Source organism: Uloborus diversus, chromosome 4, assembly GCF_026930045.1.
Source record: "Uloborus diversus isolate 005 chromosome 4, Udiv.v.3.1, whole genome shotgun sequence".
NCBI classification, from domain to species: Eukaryota; Metazoa; Arthropoda; class Arachnida; order Araneae; family Uloboridae; genus Uloborus; species Uloborus diversus.
The window spans coordinates 93,556,124-93,579,993 of record NC_072734.1 but is presented as its reverse complement, the minus strand read 5'-3'; the positions used below and the strand labels follow the sequence as shown (position 1 = coordinate 93,579,993).

The 23,870-nt window shown below is 32.1% G+C and overlaps 1 protein-coding gene across 1 annotated transcript in view; it reads left to right on the top strand.

The window, feature by feature from the left end:
- LOC129221265 (thyroid transcription factor 1-associated protein 26-like) overlaps positions 1–22,627 on the top strand; it is a 35,442-nt gene extending 12,815 nt beyond the window's left edge. The window contains exons 3-4 of the mRNA XM_054855720.1: positions 3,049–3,124; positions 22,378–22,627. Of these exons, the coding sequence (XP_054711695.1) occupies positions 3,049–3,124; positions 22,378–22,554 (253 nt within the window). The 3' untranslated portion in view covers positions 22,555–22,627. The remainder of the gene's footprint in view (positions 1–3,048; positions 3,125–22,377) is intronic.
- The last annotated feature ends 1,243 nt before the right edge of the window (positions 22,628–23,870 follow it).

Here is a 23,870-nt window from a genome sequence, read left to right as displayed (position 1 = left end):
TCCTAATTCACCACTGCATAGGCTGCAGAAGAGCTGGATTGCAGCCTTTAACATGTCTTGCTGCTAAACAGATTGGTGTTTTTTTCTACCATTTGCATTAGTTACTAGTTTTCATTTTGTCACTTACACCACTTTGCTTCTAGGTACATTTCATTCTAACAATACAATTTCATTTTCTCAGTTCATCCTTATAAAACAGAGTCTCAATATCACATTCTCATAGCAAATTGTTTCCAAATTGGTTTCTTTTCTGTTCAAACAAATTTTGTGCTACTGTCTAAGCCATAACAAAATCTTGTGATTTTACATTTTCTTTTTAATAACAAATCGTCTTTGAGCAAAAGCTAAAAAAACAACTATAATAAAGTTTTCAGTAACAGTGTTCTAGAGTGAGCATCATGTGACTATTAGGTGCTTTTTCTCCCATACACAAGGGTGAATTCGGGGGAAGGTCAAAAGAACATGACAAGAGTTTTGTTATGATTATTATCGAATATCAAACCACATTTTTAGTTCCGAAAAAGTACTACATGGAATTAATGTTTTTTTTTTTGCTTCGTCTTGTGAGATATTTCTTCTTAGTGCGGCATAATTTAAATGATATGACTGCATTGGCTTACTCGGCTATTGCTATTTTGAAATTTTTGTTCATTTTCAAAAGAACATTTACTTCTGATGAGCTTGATGTTGTTTTTTTTTTTAGAGCACTCTTCCACTTTAAACTACCTGTTGTTCTTGCTATAAAATTTGTATTATCCAGCTATTTTATCCTAGCTGTAATCTCATACATATATTAAGGAAAATGTGATAAATCCAGTGATTTTATATAATCCCCAGTAATTATACATAATTAACCACCACAAAAAATTAATAATTGTGATAAATTATTGTATATTTATCAGATTTACCAGTTTTTTCTATTACCCCCCCAACTTGTCACAGAGACTATAATAAAAGTCGATTACTTTGCAAAAATTCATTCAGTTTGTGAATTCATAGACTTCTTGGCTCTCCCTGTGTCAGTTGTATTAGTCTACATAGCTTAATTTACTATTTGACCCAGGAAACCTGGCCTAGGTTTGCCCTATTTTCTAAGGACCCCTAAAAATTACGAACCATTTAAAAAATTATACAAGAATATGACTTTGATTTGATTGTTATGGTGTTTAAAACCATGAAGTGTATAAAATGTATAGCAATGTGACTTTTAACATCAAAACAGCCATTTTTTGCTGTCTAGCATTTCACTTTAGTAGTTTACATCCTCAATGTACTCTAATCTGTAATCACACCTTTTCTGTAATAACAGAAAAGGTTTGCCGTTGCACCTCTACTGCACTTTTGCTGATTGTACTACTCAAATGTGCCCCAACAGATGTGTCGAGCTTATTACTGTTCTAAATTTTGAAATCTAGTCCTGCTTGTCTGCATCTGCACATGGGTTAACCTTGCTAGAAGGGTTACAATTTCAATATTATTTCGAATATAGACTTGAATATGACTATATAAGGGGTGCACCAAAAACCCTTGGGGAGAATATGCAACTCTGCTTAACTGATACTTTTATACGTAGCAGGTAATTATAACACACCGGCCATTGAAATTTGACTCCCCTTACAAAAATTTCTAGATCCACCCCTGCCCATATATATTTTGCAATGCAAGAAGCTTTGTTTGATGGGTGAACTTCTGCATTTGTTTTGTTTGATTTATTGTTTTTAATTGTTTATTTATTCAAGTACATTTTCTAACAATATAGGGGGTTATAGTTGGAAAATAACATGAGCCTCTGGCAACTTGATGTTTCGCCTTCTTGTGCAATCTGCTTTTTACAGCAAGGCTGCCACCATCAGCAGCTGCTTGAGTAAATTTAGCGGCAGTAAAAAAATTATTTCAATTTTTTTTCAGTGCATCTACTTATATCTATCTTATCTATTTACTTATCTCTATGCTTTTATTTATATTTATCAATCTATAATTTCAAGAAAAAAATTTCTATATCCACCTATATTAGGTTGGTGCAAGAAAGGTTTTTTCAAAAAAAAATTCTGCTTTTTACTAGTCTTGATTTGATTCCATTTATGTAAAAAATAATTGTTGTGAAGTTTGAATTCATGATTTTTACTTTTAGAGGTAGCTCAACATCTTCAAATTTCAGTAATATTTGATTTTATGCAATAAATGCAAAAGGAAAGGAAAAAGCTAAGAAAGCAATAAAACTTTATTTCATTTCGAAGTTCTTTAGTACTTCTGAAGAACAGAGTTGTACACTAACTCACCGGAGATAAGTGAGCCGCCTTAGGTGTAAAGCCGTAGCCGCAGGTGGCTGATCTAGCTGCTTTGGTGGCTAGTCTAATATTTATATTAAAATTTCATAAGTGTAAGTGTTGATGCATACCTCATAAATTAAACTGTTTATGATGCTTATATTTTTCTAGTTATACTGTATATTTCTTGAAACTTATTATGCAGAGATGTTGGCTTTTATTAAAGAAATTTATATCTTTCCTTGTTAATTTTTTTTCATGCTTTCTATTCTAATGTTATAGGCTGCCTTTATGTAGTTTTTCTTTCCTTTTTTTCTGTTCTTTTTTTTTGGGGGGGGGGGGGGATTTTTACGCTTTTTAGTAACGTTTATTACTGAATTTATTTTACTTGCACCTGTATATTTATAAAATTGTTTTTTATTATGTTCTGGAAATAATTACTTGTACTGTACTGTTTTGTATTTCAAATGAAGTATACCTGTGCGTTGAATAAATATAACTTTGCAGCACCCCCCCCCCCCTGCATATCAAAATAAGCTGGAAAACTGAGTAAATAGTTTGTCCATCATAAAACTAAAATTCTTCAGTTATTTCAGGAAAATTTTGAATAACATCTGTTGTTAAAAATTGTTTTATTTGTAAATTTCCTACATGCTGAATGTCCTACATTATTGTTTGTTGATGAAAACCAAACACAATTCTGAAATATTGTTTTGTTGTATTTGAAAAAAAAATCTTTTTTTGCATTATGTGTATTCTAATTATGCTTATTATGATCTAGAAATAAAATGACTCCTTTGAAAAAAGCACAACAAGAGTATGAAGCAAGGAAAGCAAAAAGGGAGCAATTAAAAGAGGTAATATTTACTGCATAAAATCACAAATTAAAACTTTGAATTTAAAATTGATTAGAGCTCATAAATTACTCCAACCATCCTAATATTTGCTATGCATACAAACTTGTAAATTTTTGCTTTATTTACATATTTGCATTGAGTATATTCAAGTGTGCAAAAACAAACAAGCATTCCTTTTGAATCAGTTTTTTTCTAAACCAATGTGAGATGGTCAAAACTTGATTTATTGCATTAGAGACCAAATAGCTAATAATGGTAATCCAATTAAAAATACATTTTAATTAGTGAAAGTGTTCCTCATTGAGTAATGTAAAGCTCAATACATGCGACGATCAGGCCGATGGTTCAAAAATTTAGCCATCGGCCACCAATGCTGTGAAAGAATTGATCTTGAAAGCCACTCTACAAAAATAGCGTAAAATGTATTTTTAGGGAAAGAAGATTATAATTTCAAGCAATTTATAAGATCCATAACCATACTGGGGGAAGGGGGCTGCTAAATACCACTATCTTGTTGCCCCTATGCTTACCCCTCCCTAACGGGAATCCTGGCTATTATCATGGCATATTTAATTTATAATAAAATTAAAATGTTACCTCAGGTGTCACTGCAAAATACCACCTCCAAATACACAAAAAATTTGGATATCAAACATAGTCCTGAACTCAATGTCATTAAATATGGTTTTGAAATTCTGATTTTTTCAAATCAGAATTCTCATTCGCCTCAACGTAATCGAAGATCGCTTAAAATTGTTTTTATAAGTTCAATTTCAAAAATTTGCCAGGTTAGAGTTCTTAAGTTCCATCTCTTCGTGTAACATAACAAAACGTGATCTAACATTGCGTTTTTGGGGCTTCAATGTCAAAAGTAAAAGGGAAAAAAAATCTATGGGAAAGACCTCCTCTTTGCCATTATTTTTTTTTTAAATTGCATTATAGGAACCTAAAATTAAAAAAAAAACTGCCAGGGGGACATGTTGTAGAACCCTTTCTCTCACCCAAGACCTGATTACCAAATAGGCCAACTAGGTCATGACCTCGGGCCCCCAAATGCTTAAGTTATAATACATTACAAAGAGAAGGAAAAAAATACATAAGATTTTCTCCTTTTTTGTTTCCCTTTTTAACCTAATATATGTACCTGCATATTTTTACGTCTGCCTGTGGCATGGTAGCTCCTAAACAGATGAACCGATTCTTTTTCTTTCTTTTTGATCGAAAGGTGACTTACAGAGAGGGACAAATTATTGCACTCAAATAAACTTTTCTGTATTTTTACTGTTGCATAGTTTTATTATTTGAACACATTTTAAAGTTTATTCAAAACATGAATTAAATATATTAAGTGTAAAGTACCTTTTGATCGATACTATAAATAAGTAAGAAAATAATTCTTTAATATTTAGTAACTCCGCTTTTTGCTATCATGGCTTAAATGCGGCGTCGCATGTTTTTAATGCATGATATTGCTACTTATTGTTGCAATCTCTGAGTATTGTGCCTTGTGCCATTCTTTGATAATATTTCTTAGATAATTAGTAACGACATCTGTTACATTTAAAATAATAATTTTTAAAAAAGTGTTGCCTTTTAAACTTTTAAATAAACTTTAAAATGTGTTCAAATAATAAAACTATGTAACAAGAATAAAAAACGATATAAAATTACAGAAAAGTTTGTTTAAGTGTAATAATTTGGCCACCCTCTGTATTATTAAAAACTGAAAATAAGCATCTTTTGCAATTTTTCCGGAGAACACTTCCTCTCACATTTAAAATAATCAATAGAAAGAACCAAATTTTCTGAGTTTTGTAAAACTTGTTTGACACTTTCAAATCAAATAGAACTAAAATTATGACTCTTTATAAGTCTAAGTCAAATGCAATGCTAAGCAATTTCAAAAGATTGGTAAAGATTTCATTGTTGGCAGATTAAGAGGTTTCTTTTTTAAATTTTTAATTTGAAATTAGTTTTTCTGTTTAGTTATGATGTGGATTTCTCTGCCCTGCAATAAATATTTTGAGCTAATAAGGGTTGAGCACCGCCACACCCCTGAAGTCACCATTCCATAACTTGTTGTATTCAAAAGATTTGTCTATGGAGGGGGGGGAGCAAAGTGTGTGTCTGAGGAACCCTGAATGCCCCAATATCTCAATTGGTCCTGGTTCCGCATCCCTTACATTACCAAATATGGTTTACAATTGGGGTTTTGGTTCTTCAATTTTAAAATTTTCACGGGAGAGCGCTCTGACTTCTCTCCCCTTTCCCAAATACCAATTCCATATCGACCAAAATCTCATTTTTAGGACTTCAATTTCTTCGGGTGAGCACCCTAACCCTTCTCTCCATAAAAGTACCAGATTGCCTAAAATTGCATTTTCAAAGCTAATTTCAAAGATTTTCTGAGGGAGATCCCCCATTACTCCCCAAACTTATGTAAGTAGTGAGATGTGTGGCAAAGTGAAATAGAAGGCAAAGTGAACAGGGGAAATATTAACTACTCTAATCAGTAGAAAAATACCTCCAAAGATTAAAACATATGATAATACAGACAATTTTCAAAAATTGATACTCGTATTCTAATGTTTTGTCACAAGTCAAAAATTATTTTTATTATATAGAATGATAAAGTTCTTGTTATTAACATTTTAAATATTAATTGAGACCTTCTAATACTCTGTGAAATATTTATTTAGTTAATATTAAGCTTTTTTGTAATTTAAATATTTTCTGCAATCAGTCATATACATGCAGGGTAAAGTGGAATAGTTTATTTTCTTTACTCGCTCATTGATTTACTAAATCATTTACGTATTCATTCATTTACATTCCTCTATTTAGCAATTCACTGATATTTATTCTTTCATTCACTTATTTTTTTATTCTTTAACTCTTTTACCTATTCATTTATTTTCCTTCATTTATTAATTAACTATTTTAATTTTCTGTTCATTATTTCAGTATCTTTTCATTTACTCATAATACCTTTTATTTACTAGTTTATTTGATCAAAAATATTTTCTATGACTGAATAGAAAATATTACATTTTTCACTTCAGGAAAAAAAAAGTGAAAATTTTCCACTTTTTTTTTTTTTTTTTTTTTTTTGAAGCTGAAAATTGACTGTCAAAAATTAAAAAAAGTGTTTGGCTGTTACTTTTACTTTTTCAATAGAATGTTCTTTCTTTATTTGCTGAAATTTTCAAAATAAATTTCCAGTTTGTTCATTTTGAAAAAGCTCAAGTCAATTTAACCATTTCACTTTGCCCCACATTTGTCAACAAATAAAATACTCATAACTGATTTTAATAGTACAAGGCTTTTAAATGGATTTTCAATTTTTCCTATTGATTCTATATTTGTGACCCACTAGGGGGGGGGGGTTAAATTTTTAATTTTGGTGTTCTAATTAGAACACATCAGTGAGCTGGAGGCAGATGTTATCTCATTGAAACTGAGAGTGCCAACAAACTGGCAGATAAGTATGCTCTGACTGGCAGTAACTTGACTGCTAAATACCCAAGTTTTGCCTTCAATTCAGGACTCAAACCGTGCCATGCTACGGACACTCGCTAGTGAGATAAATTTACTTTATCTACCAGTTTGCTGGTATTATCAGCTTCAATGAGGGGACATCTGCCTCCAGCTTGGTTATTCACTAATTTAGACTGATGAGTTCTAATAAGGACAAAATTGCAGTCTCTGGTTGTGATGACTAGGGCTGTCTGGTATATTGCATGCATATTCTTTGTTGTTCCTTCACTCGAATCATATTTCTTTCATTTTTTCTGTTTATTTAGTTCCTTTGTAATGTAAGTAAGCAAATATTATTTTCATTAAAATCATAACTTTAAAATATAAATGTGCCGTCACGCTCTTTTGGAAGCAGACTTTTAAATGCCATAAAATTAAACACAAAATCTTAGTTTATTTTGTACCTATAATTCATTACATTGTAGGGGAATGTTGGGCAAAGTGAAATACAGTAAAGCCCCATAAAAGCTGACACTAATCGAACAACCATTTTTGTCTGTAACAGAAGAGTGTCCACTGGAAAGGGGTTTTACAATTTTATTTGTTTATTTTATATTATTCATTTTGTACTCTCAACATAAATATCTTTATAATATGCACTTTAATGTCTCCATAACTTTTTAGTTTACTAGATTTTTTTTAAAAATATACATATAATTATCTAAGCTATTTTATCAGGTTACGTTACATACATTTGCATATCTGAACCTTACTTGATGCATTAACGACTGTAAACGTTTGGTGTCATCATCAAAAAATGTTCCCCTCTGAAATATCCTCCAAATCCAACGCTTCAGTTTCAACCTCCCTCCAAGCGAATTTTGCTTAGCTGATCACATCCAAAACATTAGGCGTTTTGAGCAATTCGCTATTTTTAGCGCTTTACGCCTTATTGATTAAATGCTTTAAAACTGGCAATCTGCTGAAATTTAAAGACTTAATTTTAGCATCCATAGATTGACATTTCAACATTGTGCTTGCTAATGAAAAGGTAGTCTCTATATTGTTTACGAATGTGTTTGAAATTGAGTCACATTGATCCAAAAAGAAAACATCATGCACCTTTTCTCCAGCAAATATTTTATTCAAAATCACAAGCCAGTGTAACATAATACTGGTTCACTAGTTGTTATCCATATAGTTTCTTTAATTTGAGTACCAGTCAACTAGTAAATGTTTTAAATCCAAGTCTTGCACTGGAGTCTGGTTGCATTCCAGATAACAACAGGTTTCAATTTTGTGCCGTCGATGGTGCTCTGAAAAAAATTGTAAAACATGTTTAGAAAATTACTCCCCAGAGCAGCTTTCTGTCTGTTAAGACTGTTTTATCCTGCCGAACTCTATAAAACAAGTGGAGGTTTCATTAACCTTATAAATGTAACAACTTCCCTATGTTTAATTAGTTACTCCCAAAATTTATTTTTTCATTCATGAATTCAGTTGCCCGCAAAAAAAGGAAAGATCCATGTAATGTAAATGGCTTACAAAATAGTGTCCGTGTCTGTACGAAAGAGGTTTTTAATACATTTAAGTTAATGCCTTGCCGTTGGAGAATTGAAAAGTGTTCACAGAAGATGGATGCCCGCATTTGAGGGGATTTTACTGTATATCGGATCCTACTGTTTCAGATTTTACTGTATCTTTCGGAGGGATTTTACTGTAAAGATGATGTAGATTTTTCAAAATGAGCAAATTGGAAATTTGTTTTGATAATTGCAGTACATAACGAACAAACAATGTATTTTATTATAAAACTTGCATTGAAACATTTTTAGCAGTAAATTTGTGCCTTAAAAAATCATGAAAAAGTTGTTTTTTTTTTTTTCTCATGGGGCAGAGTAAAAAATACTGTCATGTTTCAGAGTTCTTTGAACTGCCTTATGAGACAGTGAGAAGCAAAGGGATGCAAGTGCCAAAATTAAAAATTTTGAGATAATCAGTACAAATGGTGAGATAATCTCTTGTCTGTTTTAGAGCAGGAGATGGTACTAGTAACTCTGGTATGTGCTGCTATACCAAGATTTAGAAAAAAATTTCAAAGTAGACTTTAAGCTTACTTAGGACCTGAACTTTAAACGTGTTTTACTCAATACTTTAAGAAGTCCTCTTTCATACATTTGCATCTCACAGCCTCGTACGAGTCTTGATATCCTTATCTTATTGTCCTTATTGGATGAGATATTAATCTTAGTTTTGATGGTACTGCTTTCTTCTTTGGTCTTGAGGGAACTTCTAATTGATGTGCTCTGAAGAACTTAAACCAATAATTTGTTTACCTCTAGAATTTCTTCTTTTCTAATGAAGTTACTTGATGTCAAAATAATTCCATAACGCCTCTAATACTTTAACTGATACTTACTTTTCTCTCTAAAACCTCTAATACTTACTAATAAAGTAATGAATGTTTGGAAAACATATTTGCATCATTTTAAAAAGAAGCTTGTGCCCAATAGCAACAGCGCTTAGCAGTAACCAACTTTTGAGAACATTTCAGCTGACAGTATCTCCGATGCTCTTTTGTTCTAAATACTATTAAGGTAAACACACCAGTAGTGGCCAGTGCTTGATAATGCTTCAGTAGTGGCATTTTAAAGGCCTATATTTGAAAAAATAGAATTCCAGGTTACCCAATGGATTCAAACATGCTGGAGGTGGTAACTTCTGTTTGTTTGATACACTTCTGAATCCATTTGGAGACCAGGAATCCTATTTCTTCAAATATAAATCTTCAAGTGGCCACTACTGAAGCACTGGCCACTATTGGTGCATTTACCATAATTCTTCACTTGTATTACAAATTTAAAATTGACCACAGTTACATAAAACTAGTATACTCTTGTAGTGGAAAGGAGGTCTCTAGCATCCATAGCTGAATGACTTGTTTTAGTTTTGTTGCTGACTTCTGTATTTCCTTGATGTTATGCTTTTGCATATACTTACCATTGCAATCAGTGATTTTCTCACTGTAATGCCGAAAAAGGGCCCTCAACTTCTCTTCTAAAGATTTAATCTGAGGTCATAAAGCTCTCCTAATTTTGACTGATGTGTAATTATGTGTGAAGCGCAGCTGAGTCATTCCATATCACACAACTGACCTCATTTTTCATATCGTCCCCACTCGACCATCTCCGACTTCGATGAAATTTTACAGGAGTGTAGAGATGCTTTTCAAACTAACCTATGCAAATTTTCAGCTTCCTAGATCCAAATCCTGAGGATCTAGGATCTCCGAAAAATGATCCAAAAATGGCGGATCGGCTTTTTGTGTCAAATTACTATATTTAGACTAAGTTTACAGAAAGTTTTATTACACTGGAAGCCTAAAAGTTTAGGCGCTTAAAGTATGCTTGACCGTCAATATATTCAAGTATTTTTGTGAATTTGAGTTCTTTAGAATTTTGTGTGGCATGCGCGGTGAACTAGTGAAAAAAGCGCGATGTGGAAATTTTTTCCTGGATTTTAAGTTGTCATAAAATTTGGACAAAAATTATTCAATAGCTCATGTTTCGTGATTCTATTGTAAAAAATACTTGTTTTTAATGGTTGCAGAGCTTAAAATATCTATTTTCTAAAAGATATTGACATCCAAAGTGGCTATCAAAACACATTCAAGTGAAAAATAGTCTATTTTCAAAGCGCTATAGCTCAAGTTTGTCACCTCGGATCTTCTTTTCGATAAAACCATTAGAAAGAACAGACTTTTTCCTTTCAAAATGAGTTTTTTCTTTGATGGTGTTCTTTCGTTTAAGGATGAAAAAAAATGAGCTTAAAGTTCGGTCCTGTCGTAACGAATTGCTATGTTTAAGAGCAGGTTGCATCAAATTTTATCACGCTGGAAACCTGAAATTTTAGGGGTTTCAAGTACTTTTGGTTGTCAACAGATCCTAGTATTTTTATATGAATTTGAGTTTATTAATTTTTATGTTGCAACGCATGCAAAGTCGCAAGAAAAAACTTTTTCTTTGATTTTAGAATGCCATAAATTCTGAACAAAAATGATTCCAAAGCTCGTACTTTGTAATTCTATTGTCAAAAATACAATGTTTTTAAGGATTTATAGTCGCAGATCGTAAATATTGATTTTCTAAAAGATATTGGTATCCAAAATTGCTGTCAAAATCGCTCACATGAAAAATAGCCGATTTGTAATGCACTGTAGTTCATGTTTGTCACCTTGCATCTTCTTTTCTTTGGCGCTATTAGAAAGAACATATTTTTTTTCCTTTAAAAATAGCTTTTCACTACGATGGTGTTCTTTCAGAAAAGCGCAAAAAAAATTAGCTTGAAATACTGTTTGTCGTTCGCAAGAAAGTCTCGTTCTATAATAAATAAAGAATAGTGAATGCTGTGGACACCAGGTAAGAGGAATTTTGCAAATGTTATTAGTCAGAAATAGATTTTTAATTCTCTTCTCAAAAATTCTTTTGCAAATTAAATGTGTTAGAAACAGAACCTTTTCCTGCTCTGGAAACAGAATGATATAACAGACAGAACAAGAAGAAAAAAAATTCTATTATATTTCATTTGTAAAGTGAACTTTTTTCAGAACTCAGAAACAGTTTAAACTAATTTTGACTTTTACAGTTGCAAAATAAGTATTAGTCGGTTTTCCACGGCATTCACCTTTCTTTATTTCAGAACGAGATTTTTCTCATGGTGTTTCAAGTTCATTTTTACACTTATATGAAAGAAACACCTATCGTAAAGAAGAACTATTTTTATGGGAAAAAAAATATGTTCTTTTTAATGGTGCCAACGAAAAGATGACGGAAGGTGTCAAACTTGACCTACAGCACATTAAAAATAGGCTATTTTTCATGTAAATGATTTTGAGAGTCACCTTGGATGCCAATATCTTTTAGAAAATCAATATTAACGCTCTGCAACTACAAACCAATAAAAACATGTATATTGACAACTGAATTACAAACTACGAGCTTTGGAATCATTTTTGTTCAGAATATATGGCATTCTAAAATCAAAGAAAAAGTTGTTCTTGCGACTTTGCATGCGTGCCGCATAAAAATTAATAAACTCAAATTCATAAAAATACTAGGATCTATTGACAACCAAAAGTACTTGAAACCCCTAAAATTTCAGGTTTCCAGCGTGATAAAATTTGCCGCAACCTGCTCTTAAACTTAGCAATTCGTTGCGACAGACCGAATTTTAAGCTCTTTTTTTTCATCCTTAAATGAAAGAACACCATCAAAGAAAACACTTATTTTATTAGGAAAAAGTCTGTTCTTTCTAATGGTTTTAACGAAAAGAAGATCCCAAGTGACAAACTTGAGCTATAGCGCTTTGAAAATAAGCTATTTTTCACTTGAATGGTTTTGATAGAATGGTTTTGATAGCCACTTTGGATGTCAATATCTTTTAGAAAATAGATATTTAAGCTCTGCAACTGTAACCCATTAAAAACAAGTATTTTTACAATGAAATCACGAAACATGAGCTTTTGGATGATTTTTGTTAAAATTTTTCGACAACCTAAAATCCAGGAAAAAATTTCCACATCTCGCTTTTTCACAAGTTCACGCGCATGCCACACAAAATCTAACGAACTTAAATTCACAAAAATACTTGAATATATTAACGGCCAAAGGTACTTTAAGCGCCTGAAATTTTAGGCTTCCAGTGTATTAAAACTTTCTGCAAACTTAGTCTAAATATAGCAATTTAGCACAAAAAACTTCCGCCATTTTGGATCAAATTTTTTCGGAGATCCTAGATCCTCAGGACTTGGATCTAGGAAGCTGAAAATTTGCATAGGTTAGCTTCAAAAGCATCTCTACACCTCTGTAAAATTTCATCCGAATCAGAGATGGTCATGTGGGGACACCTAGGTCACTTGACATAGAATGACTCAGCTGTGACATCCCTAATTTTGCCTTCTAAAGGCTTAGGCTCACTGATTCTTTCTGCTCTGTTGATCAAAGTCTTGATAACATCTCTTCTGCCTTGTGCTCTGGTTAGAGTGCTTGTTCAAGTAATATTTAGTATGAGTAGACTTTCTAAGAACTTGATGGCCTTAGATGAATATCTTTTATGAGTAAATACCAGCATCTAAGAAGAAAATATTCAAGCCATGTTTATCCGTAATAACTTCAAAAGCAAAGTAGAAGTACATGCAATATACCGACAGCCGGATTAGCACATACAGGAGACTGCAGCTTTGTTCTTGTTAGAACTCATCAGTTTGAATAACCAAGTTGGAGGCAGATGTCATCTCATTGGAGCCGAGAGGGCCAACAAACTGGTAAAGTGAATTTATCTCACCAGCGAGTACTCGCAGCATGGCATGGTTTGAGTCCTGAATTGAAGGCAAAGCTTGGGTATTTAGCATTAAGTTAGCATCCCTAAGCCAGGGCTAAGGCAGGACCTCATGCAAAAAACCAGACAGCCCAGTTATCACATCATGAGGTGCTGCCTTAGCCCTGGCTTAGGGGTGGTAACTTAGTGTTGAATACCCAAGCTTTGCCTTTAGTTCACGAGTCGAACTGCACCATGGTGCAGATACTCGCTGGTGAGATAAATTCACTTAACCAGTTTGTTGGCACTCTCAACTTCAATGAGACGAAATTTGCCTCTAGCTTGGGTTATTCATGAATCCAGACTGATGAGTTTTAACAAGAATGAAACTGCAGTCTCTTTATGTGTTAATCGAGCTGTGTGGTATATTGTATGTAGTTCTGTCTTAGCCCTGCCTTAGGGGCAGTACCTCACTGCTAAAATAGAAGGGTTAAAGCTTAACAAATAATGGGTCTTAGTGCTTCTAAACGTACCAATCAGAAACTCTATCAAGATCAGAACAGATTGAACAATCAACTAATCAGAGGCTACGTCATCAATTCTGAAATTAGTGCTGCTTCCAATGGAGATCAAGACCATACGATACAGACATCTCCTTCAAACTGATTTGTTCTCCAAAGAAGCCTGAAAAATATCAAACAAACCATCAGCCGGAAACATCCTGGATACACCTACATGTATGACGAGGAGTTACTACATTCAATAACATTTAAGAAGAATATTTTTGTAATCTGTTTCATTAGCACACTTAAAAAGTACCCTATTAAGTTTTATCCCTCTAACTGATAAAGCATAAGAATTTATTTTTTACTTTTAGCAGAACATAAAAGTTTAATGATTTTAAAGGCATCTCTTAATTAAACCTAACTTTTTTTTTCTTTTATAATTTGTTTCTAAAATTGAAGTTTTGTATTTCATACCTCTAATTTCAATCTTATAGTTTTTAAGGGCCAGTTTTTATAAGAACCGGGCAGAGATGGGGTGTTCGGATGTACACCATTTTTGATTTTGCTCAAATTTTTATGGCTGATTCTTTTAAAGATTTTAGAAGACATGTATTTTTTCTTTTCCTCCAAAAAAATTTTGGTTACCTGTAAAATTTGTAAAGTGGAGCCCGAGGTAGAGGTTTTTCCAAATGCGATTATTTCTGTGTATTGAGCATCAACCAAAAAACTTCTTGTGTTCACAATATGACATTTAGTACCTAAATTGAAATATATCGTAAATTTTGCGGCTGACCTTCAGTGCAGCCTTTCAGGGGTCGCCAAACTTTGTCGAAAAGAATGAAAAAGTGCCCTGTTTGAGGCCCTCTGGTTCCCTGCATTCAGGCTCAACCATGGTTTTTGTACATAATTTGTGTAAGAATATATATAAATTATTCAGCACCCTCATTAGTTGCATGACTCACTCTCTGCGCTGCCAAGAAATGGCAGATTTTGTATTGAAAAATGCTAAAAAGTGCAGTTTTCATGAGATTTTATCTCAGTGCACTGAGGGTCAGTGTAGAACTGGATGCTTGCATTTCAAACTAGAGTACGTATTTTCACAAACAAGTGACAGAACTATGGGCAAATTCTTTGCAAGAACACAATACCTATTTCAAAACAGTTAAAGGAACTATTCAGCTTACAATTTAGTCAACATATCCAGGTTTAAACTTTCTTCCAGGGACTTCCACATACTATTAAAAAAACTAGTATGATCAAAAACTTACCGTAAAAGAGTTATAAACTTTCAAATAGACTGATTATGCTTACTTGCATACTTTATAATATGATAACTAAAAGCAAAGTGAAAGAAAAACATCAAAATATGATAAAAAATGTATTTTTTAGAGGCCTTTATCTCAGTGCACTGAGGGTTAGTATAGAACTTGATGCCTACATTTCAAACTAGAGTGTATGTCTTTTCACAAACAAGTGACATAACTATGGGCAATGGTTCTGCAGGCTCATTAAATGCACTTCAAGGTGAGGAAATTGTATAAGAGTTCACAACGCATCCAGTTAGTTGTACTCAAGCTACAATGCTTTGTCTTGCATTTTTTAAGGCAATTATACCCTTGTTTTATAATGTCATAGCATTGTTTTTATCATAAGTGATGAAATATTACTTAGTAATTGGTTGCTATTATGGTAGTTTAGTGCAGAGAAAATACTTTTTGTTACTATAATGTACAGCCTAAACGAATATCAACGAACTATAACGTACAGTACAAACGAAAATAAGCTATCTTAATAAAAAATATACCTAAAACACCTTCAAAAAAGTGTTAAAATAACTTACGTTTTTACCGCAGTAATAACCGTTCTTATTTCACTTTGCTACCAGTTATCATAGTATAAAATATGCGAGTAAGCATAATCAGTCTATTTGCAAGTCCATAACTCTTTTATGGTAAGTTTTTCATTATACTGGTTTTTTAAATAGTATCTGGAAGTCCCTGGGGAAAAATTTAAACCTGGATATGTTAGTTTATTTTAATAGGGTTTTTAAATACGCATTGTGTTCTTGAAAAAAGTTTGCCCATAGTTCTGTCACTTGATTGTGAAAATACACATACTCTAGTTTGAAATGCAGGCAGTTAAGTTCTATACTGACCCTCAGTGCACTGAGATACAAACCCCTAAAAAGTACACTTTTTATCATGATGACAAAAATGGTATGTATTTGACCTGCCTGACTCTTATACGAACTGGCTCTTAATTACTGTAAAAGCACTTATTTTCCCGAAGTTTTAATTTTTGCAATTTTCGTAACCCTGCCAAAATTGTGAAAATTTAAGTGTGGCAAAATATTTTTCAGGATGTATTTTTAAATTTTCCATTCTGTCCATATAAAATTTGAAATTTTCAACTCACGAAAATAAGTGTTGTTAAAGTAAATCGTTTTGTTTTGTGTTTTCAGGATTTTGACCCTGGTTTTAAGCTTAGAGTACTGTATTTACTAATTTACATTTAAATAATTGCCTTATGCCTTTGGTTTAGTTTTAAGCTTTATTGTGTTTTTTTCATTTTTTTTTATCTGGAAATTAAGCAACTGATTATTACTATTGAGAGTTGTTAAAATTCTTAATCAATTGTTTTATTATTATTTTTGTTATTATTATTATTCGAGAAAGTAAGATTTTTTTTAAAGAATTTTACTTTAGTTTTATAATTTATAGGATAAATAAAAATATTTACTCTCTCACAAGTTTAAAGTTTTAACACAATAAATGTTAAACGGGTGTATTTTTAAATACACTAAAGACATTAAACTTAAAAAATAATAATTATTATTATGATAATTAAATAGTTTCAATATATAAAAAATCCATTTTTTTTTTTTTAAGACGTTAGAAATTTCAGTTATTAATCAATTTACATTTATAAATATAACTTATTTGTTTTAATTTTCTGAACTTTTTAGACTTAAAACTTACTTGTATGTACTTTTGTGCATTAAAATAGATTTCAATTCACTCTAAACATAAAAACTGAAACTTAAAGCAGGACAAATCTTAAAATGATTAATTTTAAATCAATTCAAAATATTTAAGAAAATTCCTCTTTATTCTGTTTTTAGCCAAAAGGTTGAACTCAAATAAAGCATCCATATCATGCTGTGTCCGTATGTTTGCTACCTTAAAACTCGAGAAGTAGTTAATGGATATACTTGAAATTTTTACACAATGTTCCTTTTCTGTAGAAGAGTGCCCATAAAAACTTTTTATTCAAAAAATTCTGAGCACTTTGCAAGAAATAATTAAAAACATTTATGTCTGACCACTGATTTATACGTATTTTTGCCCATTATAAAGCAAGAGCTGAAGTAAATATGTAAACTGTTAGCAAAGGATAATAGGAAATTCAGCCATTTCACTCATCCAATATATAAAAATGCAGCTTCCAATTTGATTTCTTCAAGACTTAAATGAAAACAGTTGTGTTTAACAAATGAATTTATGCATTTTAGCCTATTAAGCGAGAGCTAAAACAAAGTTTGTTGCGTAAGGCTAAGAAACTCAGCCCTTTTAGTCATGTGTTTTAAAATGTATCACATGCTTATGCTTTTAACTGCAAACATACAATTAGGAAAAAACAATAAATTTTTGAAAGTTAGCGGTCCGACACATGACCAGCAGCCCTCTTCAAAATTTTAATTTTCTGCTTTTTGTTTTCAAAACCTTTCTCACCAATTTTTCTTGCTGTGATGTAACATGTTTTATGTAACCATAGTCATCATAACAACAGCAAATGATTTTATATCTAAAATATAAAGATGTAAGGTCCGTTAAAACCACAACACTTGAGAAGAAGTCAATGTATTGACTTTAAAATTTTACATGACATGTCTTCCCTACATTAAAGTTATTTTTTATACGCTTTAGTAGAAACATTTTAAGTGTTTTTTGAGACTTAGTTAAAAACAATTACATCTGACAAATGACTATTACTTCTTTTAACCTATTGCTAAGTGAGACTTGAAGTAAATATGTGCTCTGTTGCCATAGAACAATAAGAACTTTAGCCCTTTCAATCATTCTGTTTATTTGTATGTGGTGTTAGTAGATATTAAAGCACCATAGAGTAAGGAAATCATTTTTTTACTCTATGTATGACACCTACAATTTTGAAATTTTGTACAAAATTAAATTGTATTAGACTGAACTCAACGTAATAACTGAGCTGCTAGCCATAATGTTATTGGTTCGTATTTGGAGACTACAAATTTAAAAATGACTTTTCTGACTGAGCTTAAGGCCATTTTGCCTTAAACTCAGTCTAAATATTGAAAGGCAATTTTACTATCAAGAACAGATTTTGTAAATAGGGACTGTTATCTTTTCTGAAATAAGAATTTTCATAATGGGGGAGCATAGTTTATTTTACTCTAATTGCACTATGTGTAATTTTGTTAAATTCTTTTTTTTCTACACAGGACAAGTTTTTGTTTTCCTCTAACTGTAATGTATCTATCTCATCAAAAACGACCCTGTTGTAAAAATTTCCCCACCAAGAAAACCCTTTTTGCTCACCAAGCAACCACTTTGCTTTGAAAAGCTTCTCGCCAAACAGGATAAACAATTTAAACGATCTATTAATATTTCTGAGGAGTTGAAGGTGGGAGGAGGTTCTAATGAAAGTAGGTGTGATGAAAGAGGGAGGATGATAGTTTGGCAAAGATACTTGGCGGGCAAACTAGATATCATAACTTTTTAAGGCTGAGGGTTTTTGGGTTCAGGATGTGTGAAGGCCTTCTTTTTTGTGCGGAAAAGTTAAGGGTTTTCTTGGCGGAGAAATTTTTACAACAGGGTTGTTTTTGATGAGATATCACATCTTTTTGCATTGATATCATGTATACGTAATTATTTAAAAAATATTACAGTTCGTAACTTAAGCAGATGAGAAATAAAAGAAAGGTTTCCTATTATACTGTTTGTATTGAGCACGTTGGGGGGGGGGAGACCTTATAAATGTGTTAACCATATATGAGGAAGCGTGACCTTATGTCAGTCTTCAAAGGGGGTGCAGAGCATGAAAGTTAGAGAACTCCTGTTCTACACCACTAACTAAAATGATATCACATCTGCAAAAGTAGAAATTTGATAAATGGAAAAGACGAGGGTTAAACCAGATTTTTTTTTTGGGGGGGGGGGGGAGTTTTGAAAACTTTCAAAACATGAGAATTTGGGCTCTCCTCTTTCCCCCTTGGTTTAAAACGGTTTCTGTATCAACTGTTTTTGTTACCATAAAGACAGAACAAAACAGCTAATAAAATACATGACCGATAAATATAGCGACTTATTGATCGATATGATTGACACTTGACTGGTCTATGTTCATTAGAATGGAACTTCAATGTACGGACAGCATACGGAGCATAAAATTAAGATTGTAGTTTTGGAAGTAACTTCATCTCAAAACAATGTAAATAAAAGTCCATTTACATAAAAGATTAGCAATCAAAGTCGCATCTAAAACAAAATTTATCATAAAAAAACTATGGTACTTCATTGTGAACGAACTAGAGTTAGATGAATTATGTAAGCTTGTCCATATTTTCAAAGTTTTTCGGTGGGAGAAGGGAAGGATTTGAGTTCAATGCATTTTATTGGAAAAAAGCATCAAAATATATAATTGCATTATTTTTTTAAAAACCCTGGGAGGTCAATTCCCCCCCCCCCCTCCCGTGATTGCCCAAATGACAGATCTGTATGTAGGTATATTGAAATTGTGAAATGGGGGGTGTCATGAAGATAATATTACAGCTTTCAACAAGAATATTAGTAAACGATGAATAAACTGAAATGGAATTTGTAGCTACGTAATGCAATTTTGAAAAAAGTCAGCATCATTTTAAACAAGCAATAAATATTGATTTCCTAGAATAGAAAACCCAAGAAATTAAATTTTTCGCTATAGAAGCAGTTATAAGAAGTGGTACCAACATTTGAAATAATTAACCTTAATGAAATACAGGCTTGTTGAACCTTTGGTGAAGCAAATAGTTTTAGCATATTGAGCAACAGAAAGAAAAACCACAGGTTTAACTCATTAAAATAACTTGAGCTAACGGAATTATTGTAGTATTGTATCTTAATACCTTACAATTAGAATGTTTATTGCCGAATGAATATTAATTGAAATCAAACCATTTGTTTTATCAATTTCATCAACGTATGATAGTTTGATAAGAAAAACGATAAATCGCCATTCGGTAATGACATGTTGAGTATTAGAACTTATTTTTCTAAACGCAACGATGGACTGAATTTACAGCACCTGTTTTCGAGAATTCTAAATTAAAATCAGCATCAGAAGAAATAAAATGACGAAATGACTGAACTTGTCAAAAAAACGATAAGGCAGAAAATTTAAACATTTTTTTAGAAGACATAACACATGTTAGAAAAGAAATTTTTACTCAACACTGCTAAGTTGTCGCTGTATTTCGATACTTTATTTTAATTACTATTTGATGAACTTAACTGTTATTGGATGATAATTGGGAGTAAGTAAATGAATGTGTGGGAATGCATCAAATCTGACTTTGAGTTATACATATACTATTTATAAGTAGTTTTATGTCCTTGTGGCCAACTACCGGAGACTAGCCGACTACTGGAGCACTTAATCTGCTTTAAATTCCCTATTTTAAATGTGTCAGAAGATCTATGCATGGCCACGCTTGATTCGCTTACGCTTCACCATTAGGGGAAATTAGTGATTTTCAAACTTTATTTTTTCCAGTCAATGATGTCCCTGGGGGTTGAAATTTTGTAGATGTCCTCAATGGGACCTCAAGAATATGTATACAAAAAATCATTATCACAGCCCACAGGGGGGCTGTTACACGGGGGAAGGGGTATGTATGCAACTGTATTCGACATCAAATCGTAGATATCACAAATTTGCCACATCGCAGATATGACAAATTTGCCACAGCGACTGCGCATGAACATGAACTTAGCTCATTTCAAAAGTCTTGCTTAATTTAATTACAAAAATTTTGTCTGTTAACAAATTACTGCAAAATACGGATATCTACACACATATTTCATATATTTTCAATTCATAATGTGTTATGTTTGTGAAGAAGGCATTAATTTAGAAAATAAGCAAACTAATAAAGAAGTGCTATTTTTCACTTTCAGTTATAAAGTTAAGATGAATCATATTCATATGCGTACAATTTCATATAATATGTCACGCAAGATATTCTAATGTTTAACCCCAGTTTCACTGAAATTTAAAATTTCTTCCCCCTGAAATATATCAAAACTAAAAAACAGGAAGGAAGGAAATTTTGTATCACCGAAACTGGGGGGGGGGAGGGGGACTGTATTCTAATCTCATTCATTAATTTGTTTCTATGCTCAAATATAAACAAACATAGAATCTTAAAACAGAAAGCCCAATGATCTAAGTCCGCGCGCATGCGCAGTCGCTGGTGGCAAATTTGTGATATCCGAAAATTTAACGTCTAGTTGCAACTGTTGGATCTGTTTTATTAGTCTTGATTGAATTTCATTTTCTAAGACAACTTTTGAATAACTGTTAGATCTTAGCCTTGTTCTGCCTTGTTCTTGGTGGCCGGGACGTTCCCGCATCCCGTGATTTATTTAATTCTCTCTGGAGGGAGAGGGAATAAGTGGCTTTCAAAGACAGCTGTCGTAGTTATTCTAATTGGGAATTTTAATACTACACAGAATATAATTGACTCTGTGGTTAAATGTTGTGTGCATTTTTGTCAAACAGACTTAAGAAAACTTATCCTAATTTTAAAAGTAAGCTGAACAAATGCATTAGTTCAGATTGCTTTATCATCAAGGTTTTTTGCCTTCTTTATCCCAATTGAACAATTAAATCCATTTCTGAACTTTTGTTGACTCCAAGCTGTTAAACATAGAAAACTGCCAAATTTTTTAGAATTTTTCTTCTAAAAAGTATCAAAATTATAATTCTAGGAAATAGTAGTGCTACTGTTTCCTAGAATTATATGTGAAGGATTGGTGGTTGTAGCTGGGTTAGGGGGAGCAGGGGTGGGAGATAAACGTTAAATTTAATTTGAATCATGCATTTATTAAAACTCTGGTCTACTTATATATTATTTTTAAAAAATCTACTGGTATGAAATAAAAATAGCTAAAAAGTTGCTTGTTATGATTTTAGATCCAAAATTTTCAGATATTAATAACTTGGTAAGATTTTTAAAAAATAAAAAAATTCGATTTAGATCAAAAAAAAAAAAAAATCAAAAACTCTGTTAGACTGCAGTGTAGTTCTTATTTTAGATCTAACATGATTGTGGCAACATAAAAGTGTCTTCTAAGAAAAAGAGCCTGATTTTCAAGGAATGTGACACCATAACTTCAAAAGTAAATCAATATTTTGACAAATGAAAAATTTCTTACTTTGCTTCAAATTATAAATACTTATCTTCCCAAAAAGATTAAAGATATAAAACCGGATAAAATCGTTGTACTTAAGACACACCTGATAAATATTATTACCAGAATTCTCTACCTTTTTTTGAATAACTAACTCAACTCAACTGTTTCAACATGCCACACTTTCCCCTACTGAATTTTTCTTCTTCAAAGGCTGGAGATGATATTATAAGTACGAGTAAAAAAGATATGCTTCTTTAGTGTTTGATTTAGAACAATTTCTCTTGATTTTGTCAGATTATTCAAAAAGGAACTTACCAGTTAATTTTCTAATTATTTGCAATGTTCTTTTGATTGCATCTATCTTTGGGGTGTTTGAAACAGCTTCTTTACTACCGGTCTAAGCAATATTGTTCCTGTTGTACATGGCTTCAAGCAAATTACTTATGCATCCATTGTGACATTTTGTCATTTCACAGGATATGGAACTTTTTCTTGTCTTCTAACAATCCTGATCTTTTTCCAGTTTCAGAAACAAAAACGGCAGGAAAAGGAAGAAGCCATAAAGAAATATCTGAAAAAGAAACAAGATAACTTTAAGAAAATTTCAAAGAAGACAAAATATGGTCAACCAGTGATGAGTGGACGGATTGAAGTACTGTTAGAAAAAATACAGTCATCAATATCGTCTGAGCAGAAATAAATAAAAACAGTTGTGTATTTCAAGCATTTGCTCTGTATTTATTATTGTATATAAACTATATTTTTATGCATCATTGATTGGTCTTTTATTTTACTATTTAGTATGCTAGATTATCTCATAACATGTATGCAAGGTACACTTGTAAAGCATGAAACTCAAAAAACATTTGGATCAGTCAAACTGAAAAGTAAAGTACAAATGTAAAATCAGTTAAATTTTTTAGGGCTGCCAACAATCTTTTATGAGCGAGTTTCAAAAAGTAATGGTAACAAGCTCATGCAGCATAGCAATTTATTGATGAATTAAACAAATGTTTTCAATTGAGGCAAAGATGCAGATTACTTCTCTACCGTAGTCACCATACTTATTATGGCATTTGTTCCAACTGTACATCAAAACTGGCAGGGAGAAATTATCGTCAAAGTTATGAAACTATGTCAAGATGTATATGCAATATACCGACAGCCCGGTTATTCAATCCAGAGTCTGCAGTTTCGTCTTTGTTATGAACTCATCAGTCTGGAATAGGGAATAACTGAGCTGAAGACAAATGTCATCTCACTGAATCTGACAGTAATATGCTGCTTAACATTACCAGATGGCTTGCAGAGCCTTATCATATGTTCAGCGAAGAAGACCTCCTAAGTGTTTCTTTAAAGTTCTGAAGAGATGGAATTGTTACCTTACTTTTTGAAACACCTTTGAGGCATTCATCACAGAATCTCAACGTTTTGTCTAACATTCAAATACCAAGTAGAAATGTTGATGTTTATTAAAGGAAAACCGCAAGAAGCTGAAACTTCTGTATAAATTAGCATAAAGCATTTATCTATTTCTGTGGGAAAGGTTTTAAGCAAAATAATAATTTAAAATAAGAAAGAACTATCAAACTATTGGGTGGATCTATCTGATCATCGTTCTCTAGGAGTGATAGGTGAAGAAATCTTATTTAGTCATATTATGGATAGATACCATGCATGACTATTATATGTGACTGCATTTATTTATTACTTTGGATTTCTGATCTCAAACGGGAAGTTCCATATTGCCCTATGCCCATATTGTTTTTACCACAAGTTAAATTATAAAGTAAAAATTGTTTAAGTGCATATTGGTTAGAGTTCTAAATATAATGATGTTGTCTGTGAAGTTTAAGTCTTAGCTAAAATTTTAAGTTTGAACAGATGTTTAAATTTTATAGTAGTCATTACATTATTACATTTGATCTTTCAAGTAATACATGTTCAGTTCCGTGTGCGCTACTAACATTTAATGCTTGTTCCAACATGCGAAAAATGGAGATAATACAGATTTCT